Consider the following 9,932-nt stretch of genomic DNA (forward strand, 5'->3'; position numbering starts at 1 on the left):
TTCCTCATTTTTCTCGAATGTGTGTTGCATAATCTGTTTGAAATACATGTAACTAAATGACTTTCATATTATTTGTGAAGCGGAGCCAAACTTAGGATAATGAAACAAGTTCCTTCGAAAAAAAAAATTCCACTAATATTAATTTTTCGTGAAACAAATGGAGTTTGATATGAAAAAAAAAAAAGAAAAAAAAAGCGTGGAGCTCATAAACAACGGCGGAACATCCCAGCTTAAGCGTCATGAATTCTAAGAGCACTAATGTATGAGGATGCAAAAGACGGACATGTCAGATTGATTCACGAAGTTGGCATCTTTCCCCGCAAAACGATTAGCCAAACCGTAAAGGACAACATTGAAACGAGCGAGCCATGTTTAGCCAATTAAGGATAACATACAACATATATTTGTTTTGCTGGAATTTCTCCGCGATAAATAATCTTTCTTCGAAATTCATTCTTCAATTTTTAAATACGATAAAGGGTCATGTGGTGATTCCGGACAAAAGAGATCCAGATAGTCAGAAAATCAACACGTAAATTATGTAAAGACTCCAATATAATTACACAAACATAAATCCAATCGGAGTTTGACTCGACGGAAAGGCTTAGTAGGTACAATTCAAGAGAAATCGATATACATGAACTTGGAAGAAATTATACAGACGTAGACCAAGCCAGAGTTGGACTCAATGGGATGACTTAGCAAGCATTTTTTACCAAAATAATGAACCAATGCATCCAAAACTACGTCGGAGTTTGACTCGACGACAGAGCTTGAATACTCTTCGATACTAAACTGGAGTTTGACTCGACGAAGTAGAATCTAAGATAAAAATGAACGTTGGAGCTTAACTCGAAGACGAGAACCTAAAAGTTACAGCTAAACTAAGTAAAGCACAACGTGATAAATAATTATAAGATAATTTGTTGATTTGTTCGGGGGCTCTTCTGTGGATACTTGGTGGTATTTATAAGGGTTGACTAGATAACTGTCCTTCGACGATTATCGCTTTTGGTGCTTCGATAGCTGCCACGTCCATTGTTTCCCACGAACTCTTTTGACCAGGTCCTCAAACAGTCATTTTGTTTTGCACAAAGCTTCATGTAACTGCTGGACATCCTCAAACCCTTATATTGGTCTAATCTTCTTCTCTTATTGCTGGAATTAATCATGCCAACGTCTTCCACTTTTAAAGACCTTCTGATCCGAGTCTTCAGGAGGTTATTCCAACGCCCAAGTAATTGTTGATTGTCTCATGATTGCCTGTATCAGCTCAACTCCCTTCTTCTTTTGTTCATACGGCTGCACTCACATTCTCTGCTCTTTAAGGACTTTCAAATCACATCTTTAGGAAGCTGTTTTAGGCCACAAATAACTGTCGATAACTGTTCTCCCGCCAAGTATTCAAAGGTAAATATTTATCTTTTTTTGCGTGCCTTTGGAAAACATTCGGATCTTTGGCGGGATCGTTCTTCATCGGCTCCAATATTTGTAGTTGCTTTGTCCATCTTTAACACACATTGCTGATCAAGACACGTGACATTAACCTGTGCTAATGTCGATAGTTTTGCCCAAAGTCTCCTCATTGATCGACACCTATGGAAACCTCACGTATTTTGCACGCGACGTCCTTCTTCACGTATGCAGCATGTGTATCGATGGGCATGCTATTTTGGGTGCCAACAATATTGCAAAGTGGTCATGCGACCTCGTCATCTTCATTGTTATCATCAACATCAGTGAGTGCGAACCATTGGAAATTCAGGATGTGAGATACAGTTTTGACACAGAGATCTCCGGTTATACTTGTTAGGCTGTGAAAAAAACACGTTAGGGTTTCGTAACTCTCTCTCTCTCTCTCTCTCTCTCTCTCTCTCTCTCTCTCTCTTAAGCTAAGGGAAAGCTCGAGCCGTACAAACGAAGGCATCCATCACACTTCACTTCCTTCCACCTCAATGACCTGCGACAGCGGAGCACCACGCACGGAGACAACGAAGCACGGAAAGAAAAGACGAAAATGGAGATGCATGGCCATTGCCTTGCGTTGCAAGCGAAGATCCACATGATCCCCATCACGCTTTACCCTTCAAAAAATATTAACGAAACCCTAATAATCTGACAATCCTCTATATATTAAATTTTCCCAATTGCCTTTGGACCCCATTTCTCACCTCGGTTCAGATTGGGGATGGACTTCTTTATGACGTCATGGCTCTCAGATTTTTTCCGGCCTTCAATTCCATCCACAATTTTGGACTTACTCTATAATATATACAAATACACACACACATATCTATTTCAACTTTATAAGGAGTCGTTTTCAATTGCAAGTGCATGGATAAAGGACTCGAGTTAATTGACAAAGAAGTACAGCAACTTGCGCCAACGGCAATTTCCACCTCTCTCTCTCTCGCTCTCTCATTTATTCTCGCCGATGATGATAGAGAAGAAATGCCCCCCCAATCACTCATCAATAGTGCTAACAATGTCAAATTATTTAAATCGTCTGAATGCGATCCAACTCTTTTTTTCCCTAATAATTTTGTAGAATTTGTTACTCAATTAGAAGAGTAATTCTGAAATTGGGTTTTTTTTTTTTCATATCCTATCTCTCTTACGCATTACTGCTCATCATTGGTCGTTATGCCCCCCAAGTGGGCTAATTTAATGGCCGTGGAATTCCCCAATAATTATCATGTCATAAAGCCGTTTTAATAATTTAATACCGTATGCCACGGTAGGTCCACGACCTAACTGAAATTGCCCACTATTCACTTCGATTCATAAATGGGGGGCATGGCCTCTCAAAAATTGACCCACCATCTAACTAGTTTAATTTCAATAAGTGGATCCCACTTTCTTTTTTTTAACAATAAATATCTCCTCTCTCAAGATCAGCTGCTCATATGATTATACTTGTCAAAGCTGCATGGGTCATGATCAGTGTAGGACCCCTGTGCCCACAAGTAGAGTATCACATTCTAACTCCTCTTATTAATTAGATAGTGTAATAATTAACACGGTTTTTTTTAATATGATTTTTTTTTTTTGTGCCAGTTGAACTTGGAGTTACCAGCTATAAATTATTGGGAGATGCGGAAACGGACTCGGATCGCAATCAGCTGAAGCCGATCCGGTATTATTGGTTCTTTAATTAGTTAGCTTCAATGATTAAGTGTCTAATCGGATCCACGCTAGGGCTAACCCCTAGCAGAGTCGTTCGGATTCCCCTCGTGGATCCGCCAGCTCTTGAATTTCTGAAAGAAAGTAAAAAACCTTGTTTATCGAAGTAAAAAAAAAAAAAGATTAGCTGAACTCCAAATGATGCGACCATGTATTTCATTAATGCCAATGAGATGAGATCCATCGATCATGAAGGCAAGATTTATACTCTAGAGAGTTGTCTTCGTGATACACTTTTCTAAAAGAAGGAAATTGCAGTTTTAATCGATTTTTATTTGGTGCGAAATTTGTGAGAGAAAATATGTACACTAGTCGTGTCCGGTACACGATAGGTGTCAGTTGCAATACCTTTATGAATTTAGCGCGGCACATGTGACACATTTAGAATAATTTGTGTTACTCCTTTTATATAGGTTGTCTCGCGAATATCGATTCATTTAAATTTTAAAAAGGATTCGCAAAGCACATAATCACTAAATAATTGAAATTAAAATTTCTTGTCTTCTTGATAATAGATAGACATCCTATTTGTCTAGATCAAAAAAGGCGGTTATCGTGGCTCAAAGAATTTGCCTGGCTACTTCATTTAGTGAGATGAATGTTATACACCAAAAAAGGAAAAGAAAAGAACTACACCGTTTTTCGAATCATTACTTTCGCGATTTCATCATATGATCTCAAAGAAAGATCGATTCTCATGTCTAATTTGAATGGTGTGTACATGAGCCCTACCTTCTTCGATCCATTCGAAATGTGCGATTCCTTTTCTGTCGATGTGACTTGCAATTGAATTTCTTTTGTGTATCTGCCCGTTCGGTTAATTTTACATACATACATACATTGTAAGAAATACTCTTTCTTTTCTTAAGATTTATATTTTTGATCGCATCGATTCGGGGATAATTATGTAATATAAAAAAGAAGACAAGGAAAGTGGAGAGATAATAGGGGGTGGCCCACATGGGCCGGCTTTTAACTCAATTTAGCTGGACAGACAAAAAACCAACTTATTATCACTATTGTCTTCATATGCAGCTGTTTGACATAAAATAAAAATAAAAATATTTTATTTTATCTTATTTTCATCAACACCTTGTATTTTAAATTCTTACATTTATGCAACCTTCTGTGCCGCTTTTATAGTTTACTGTAATTTCTCCCTTTTTTCTTTTCAATTTAAAAAAAAAAACTACTATCCCAAAAAAAAAAAAATTTATTCTTTTAAATCTGCAGATTCCGCAGCTAAAAGGAAAAGAGAAAAAGCGTACGCTCAGATTTTTTTTTGTGTTTTTGTTTTGTTCTTCTCTCTTTAGCTTAGCTTCTTGAGATCGACAAGCAGATCCACCCCACCCAGAAAATAAAAAAAGTTACTGAATTCACCACAAACTGATCATCCTCTCCCTCTCGCGCAAACCCTTTGCTTGGATTATTAACCCTTGTCTCTATTTTTTTTTTTTTTCCTCTTCTGTGGTAGATTCGTCTTCCTTTCTGTTTTGCCCTCCATTGCGTTTTCCGTTCAGCTGCCACACAGAGAGAGAGAGAGAGAGAGAGAGAGAGAGAGAGAGAGAGAGAGAGAGAGAGGATCCTATGCTGGGAGAGACGCCAGGCGTGCCGGGAGCCTCCGGCGATGTGGCGGCAGCCGCGGCGGCCGAGGTCAGCAGCTTCGCGCCGAATTCGGGCGAGGAAGACGGAGGGAGCAGGAGGAGGGAGAAGGGCGGCGGGAACAGGTGGCCGAGGCAAGAGACGTTGGCGCTCTTGAAAGTGAGGTCGGACATGGACGTGGCCTTCCGGGACTCGAGTGCAAAGGGTCCACTTTGGGAGGACGTCTCCAGGTGATTCGATTCTTGATTCATCGTCTTCTCAGCTCTTTCTTTTTCGGACTTATGTATGTCGATCTGCAGTGGAAACTTGAGCTTCTGCGAAGCTGCTGGTGCACCAGATCTGCGTTCTTTCGAAAATTTCCTTGCCACTTTCCGAAATGTTTCAAGAATTTCTCTAGGAGTCTAGGATGATGATTTTGCTTACATATGTACTTCATTTTTGTCTTCTTTTTCTTGTTGGGTTGCTCAAATGAGGGTAAAACCTCCAGTGAGCGGAGTGAGTTCAGATCGAGGTAACTCATTTGTTTGTGCCTGTCTTGTCTTGTCTTTATTTTCTGCTGGTAGTAAACAAGAGAAATCTTTGTTAAGCTCTTAGTTCAGATGAGTTCCTTTCAATTATCTTTGTGCCTGCTCTCTCTCTCTCTCTCTCTCTCTCTCTCTCTCTCTCTCTCTCTCTCTCTCTCTCTAGCGTTGTTTTTTCGTGCTTGATGATACGATGTTTATGTCCGGTTTGCTTATTCCTAGGTTAATATCCAGATTATTGTTGGAAAATTCGAGGAAGATGCTTTGAGGCTGTTCATGTTTTTGTTGCGTGGATGTGAGTGCGTGATTGTTTATTCGGGCAACTGTTGTTTTCCACCAGGAAGCTGAGCGAGCTTGGGTATCATCGAAGTGCCAAGAAATGCAAGGAGAAGTTCGAGAACGTGTACAAGTACCACAAGCGCACCAAGGACGGTCGGACCGGCAAGCACGAGGGCAAGACCTACCGTTTCTTTGATCAATTGGAGGCCTTCGAGAACCACACCCTCCTCCAGTCACCGCAACCACCGAAGCCTCCAGCTCCGGCAGCAGCGCAGCCACCGGCAATGCAGGCGGTGGTCCGACCTCAGATCATCCCCAACGTCCCTACCGCCGCAGTTCCGTCATCCACAACCCACACGGACAACAACCACAGCAACAACATTGGTGTTATCCCACAGAATAACTTGGCCTCTTGCTCCACTGTCCCACACTTCACGATGCCTTCCTTGCCACCACCATCAAACCCTACCGTCGTCATTCCTCCGCCTCCGCCTAACTCTGGTTTCCCAGGGGCCGGCCTGCACGGAGAGCCCGCCTCCAATTCGACCTCGTCATCGACGTTCTCAGATGAGGGGCTGCCACGAGGAGGAGGAGGTCCAAACAAGAGGAAGAGAAGGTGGAGGGAATTCTTCGAGAGGGTGACCAAGGATGTGCTGGACAAGCAAGAGGAGTTGCATCGCAACTTCCTGGAGACGATGGAGAAGCGAGAACGCGAGAGGGCTGCACGGGACGAGGCATGGTGGATGCACGAGAAGGCTAGGATCACCCGTGAGCACGAGATCCTGGCCCAAGAGAGGTTGGCCACCGAAGCCAAAGATGCGGCGGTCATGTCTTTCCTGCAGAAGATAGCGGAACAGCAAAGCCGCAGGTCATCGCCGCCCCAGAATAATAACCCGCTGCCCCAACAGCTAGTGGCAGTGCCAATCCCGGCTGCACCAAAACCATCCGCACCGCAGCAGCCCCCGCTGGCGGCGGCCCTGCCATCTCAGATAAGGAGCATCGAAGTCCCAAACGCCGACAACGGGGTGCATTTTGCAACCACAGGAGGAGGCCGGGTGGCGAGCTCTTCTCGGTGGCCGAAAGTGGAGGTCGAGGCACTGATAAGGCTGAGAACGAATCTGGAGGTGAAGTACCAGGAGAACGGGCCGAAGGGGCCGCTGTGGGAGGACATATCGACGGCAATGAGGAGGATCGGGTACGAGCGGAGCGCGAAGCGGTGCAAGGAGAAGTGGGAGAACATAAACAAGTACTTCAAGAAGGTGAAGGAATCCAACAAGAAGCGCCGTGACGACTCCAAGACGTGCCCCTACTTCGAGCAGCTCGACGAGATATACAGAGAGAAGACCAGCAAAAGCCGCGACCCCAGCTCTTCAACTTTGTTCCCGTGCACTACTCAGTTCAGTCCGGTGATAAATCCGACGGCCCCGCTGATGGTGGCCCCAGAACAGCAGTGGCCGCCTCCTCCTCCTCCGCTGCAGCAGCAGCAGCAACAGCAACAGCAAGAGATGGATGAGATGGAGGGGGACCGCATCGGCGAAAACCAAGAAGACGAGGACGATGACGAGGACGAGGACGACCGCAGCATTGATCGGGAGGAGGGCGAGGATGAAGACGGAGACGAAGATGGGCGCGAGTTCGAGATCGTGCCGAGCAAACCATCTTCAGTGGGCGCAGCCGAGTGAGACTTGGATCACTTCCTTGGTCCAGTTAAGTATTTGCGGAGCGTACGCACATCGGTCCTCCTCACCGTTTATGCGGGTCAGGTTGCGAGAGTCCGTCGGATTGATAAACGGGTCGGGTTCCGTCGGGTCGACGTGGGTGGAATCGGGAGTGCAGAGAGAGAAATGGGCTTGTAGAATTCAAAGGTGAGCGGACTTTATGTTCATTTCTAATTTATCAACAAATTTTTATTTTCTTTTGGGGTTGAGAAATAAAAATTTTCACATTGGGGATAGAGATACATGTAGAACAGAATAAGATTTTCATTTCTGGTGTAAATGATGTGGTTAATAGAAAATTTGGGTCTGCTGTTGCTTTCCTAGCATGAACAATTTTTGACAGGGAGTTCTGATGTTTGGTTTTTATCCATTCTAAATTAAGTTAGATTTCTTATGAAAGCTTTACTAATCACGTGTTAAAATAATTAATTACCGTTAGATGGATACTTGCTTATAATGAATATTTTTCAACCATAGTCAAAAAGTTACTTTCCCACGTGAAATGACTAATCATTTGCGGTGGTTCAACTACTTCTTGGTACAAATCAAGAAGTGGTTTAATTACTAATCACAGTGGTTGATAAATTACCACATATTAAAAAAGTGAATATCATCTTCAGTAAATAATAATTTTGTTACAGCGTTAGTAACTTTAAATGAAGAAAAGTAGCGATTGTTAAAAACTCCTCGAGACTTTATATAATTATATTATTCTGGGCCCTCTACATTATGCCACTCGACAAATACTAGAGATATATACTTTCGATAATGATTAGTTCGCACACTACATATTTCAAGGATGATCTTGCGTTAGTTTTTGACCGTATGTACAGGCCATGTTCTCACTCAGCTAGATCATGTAGTATTGATTAGAAAATTGTTCAATTCCAATTGGAATCAAAAGGAAAACTGTCAAAAAAAAATTGTTAACTTATTATGCGGCGGCCAATTCAGTCTTAAACTTTTCGGTTGCACCAATTTAATCCTAAATATTTTGACGGTTAGCTAATTTAATCATAAATCTTTTGACAATTTGTCGTTGTAGTCCTGTTAGTCAATTATCTAAATAATAGATTCGGGATTAAATTTGCAAAACTTCAAAAAATTTAGGACTTGACTGACACAATCGAAAGGTTTAGAACTAAAATGACAAATTGTTAAAAAATTTAGAGCTAAATTTGCACAATTAAAAGGTTTAAGACTGAATTAACTGCCGCACAATAGGTTAAGGATTTATTGGACAATTATTCCTAGAATAAAAAATGCGATCATTCTGGCAACAGTAATCACGTCTTTGCTTCACTCTCTAGACTGTAATCTCATTGGTTTTGGGTCTCTGTCGCTATTGTAAGTCGCATCTACATACGTCCGATTTCGCACATTTCGAGTTATTGTTGTATAAATACACACACACACATATATATATATATATATATATATGTGTGTGTGTGTGTGTGTGTGTAATCATCATCTCCTTCCACTTGCCAATACCCTACCATATTGTGTCCGCCTTTGTGAAGTTAAGGCAATGAAGGGTGGTCCAACGAAGAAGTTTGCCCCCACAAACTCGACTGGCCATGGTCATAAACATGTAGATGAATGATGTTGGACTTGGACAGCAATTGTACAACCTAGCGTAGGGAAAGACTCTTCTCGGTTGTTGCCATCAATGACTCTGCTCCAGATCTCCTTTTATCCTTCTAGCTGAGATCTTTATCACTATCCACTTCACTTCTTCTTCTTGTTTTGCAGAGAGAGAGAGAGAGAGAGAGAGAAAATTATCTTTCACTATTTTAGAATTAGGGGTGAGTATGAATTCAGGATAGAATTAAGCTGATCAAAATAGAATAAATTTTAGGGTATGTAAGGCAAGTTTCAAATTTCAAAAAATAGAAAATCGTTTTCGACAATTAGATTTTGAGTTCCAAAGATCTTACTTAGCAGTTAGCATCATGCGTTGCCGCCAAACAACGATGGAGGATCTGGCCATTTGGAGGAAAATGCGATCGGACAGCTCGTACCTCGTTTCATTCACTGAGCAGTTGAAACGCACACTGACCCTCGGAATCTGCGATTTTCCTGTGAATTTTATTTCTGATGGGACCTTGAAATGAATGATGTCGTTTCGGGTAATACGAAGCTTCATTTGGGCCCGCAAAGGAATATGGACTACATGTAAAACAAATCCAAGTGTTGTTCATTTAAATCTTTCCATTTCGTGAACATTGGAAATTTCTAATTCGCAAGATGCATGCGCTCTCGAAACAACGAAATTCCAATGTTCCGTTTTGAGAGAAATCGAATTTGTTTTTCACACGTGCAGTTTCCAATAAAATGCTGGTAAGTATAAAAAAAAAAATAAACCGTCCAAAAAAATAAACCCCGTGACTTTTCTTCTTCCGGCAAGTTAATGGTAACTTGCCAACACTTCAATAATCTACAAGTTAGCAATTTATGTACTTACTTATCATTTTTTTTTATTTGCATAATTTGCTACCGCTTCGAATTTACTAATTTCTATAAATAAAAAAAATCACCAACATAAAAAATAAAAAATAAAAAATTCAAACGTCTACTCTACCATGTGGACTTGCTTGCATTTTTGTAAAGAGGTTTAGGACCACATCAA

At 41.5% G+C, this 9,932-nt stretch overlaps 1 protein-coding gene across 2 annotated transcripts; it reads left to right on the forward strand.

Moving 5' to 3' along the window:
• The first annotated feature begins 4,478 nt into the window (after positions 1 to 4,478).
• LOC115750685 (trihelix transcription factor DF1-like) lies at positions 4,479 to 7,617 on the forward strand. Of its 2 annotated transcripts, XM_048274770.1 has the most exons (3): positions 4,479 to 5,015; positions 5,647 to 5,969; positions 6,096 to 7,617. In XM_048274770.1, the coding sequence occupies exons 1-3, from the start codon at positions 4,771 to 4,773 to the stop codon at positions 7,265 to 7,267; spliced, it is 1,740 nt and encodes a 579-aa protein (XP_048130727.1). In that variant the 5' UTR covers positions 4,479 to 4,770; the 3' UTR covers positions 7,268 to 7,617. The 2 variants fall into 2 exon arrangements, with proteins under 2 accessions (XP_048130727.1, XP_048130726.1); XM_048274769.1 differs by having other exon boundaries at positions 4,480 to 5,015; positions 5,647 to 7,617.
• The last annotated feature ends 2,315 nt before the right edge of the window (positions 7,618 to 9,932 follow it).

The sequence above is a fragment of the Rhodamnia argentea genome, chromosome 2 (assembly GCF_020921035.1).
Source record: "Rhodamnia argentea isolate NSW1041297 chromosome 2, ASM2092103v1, whole genome shotgun sequence".
In the NCBI taxonomy this organism is placed as follows: Eukaryota; Viridiplantae; Streptophyta; class Magnoliopsida; order Myrtales; family Myrtaceae; genus Rhodamnia; species Rhodamnia argentea.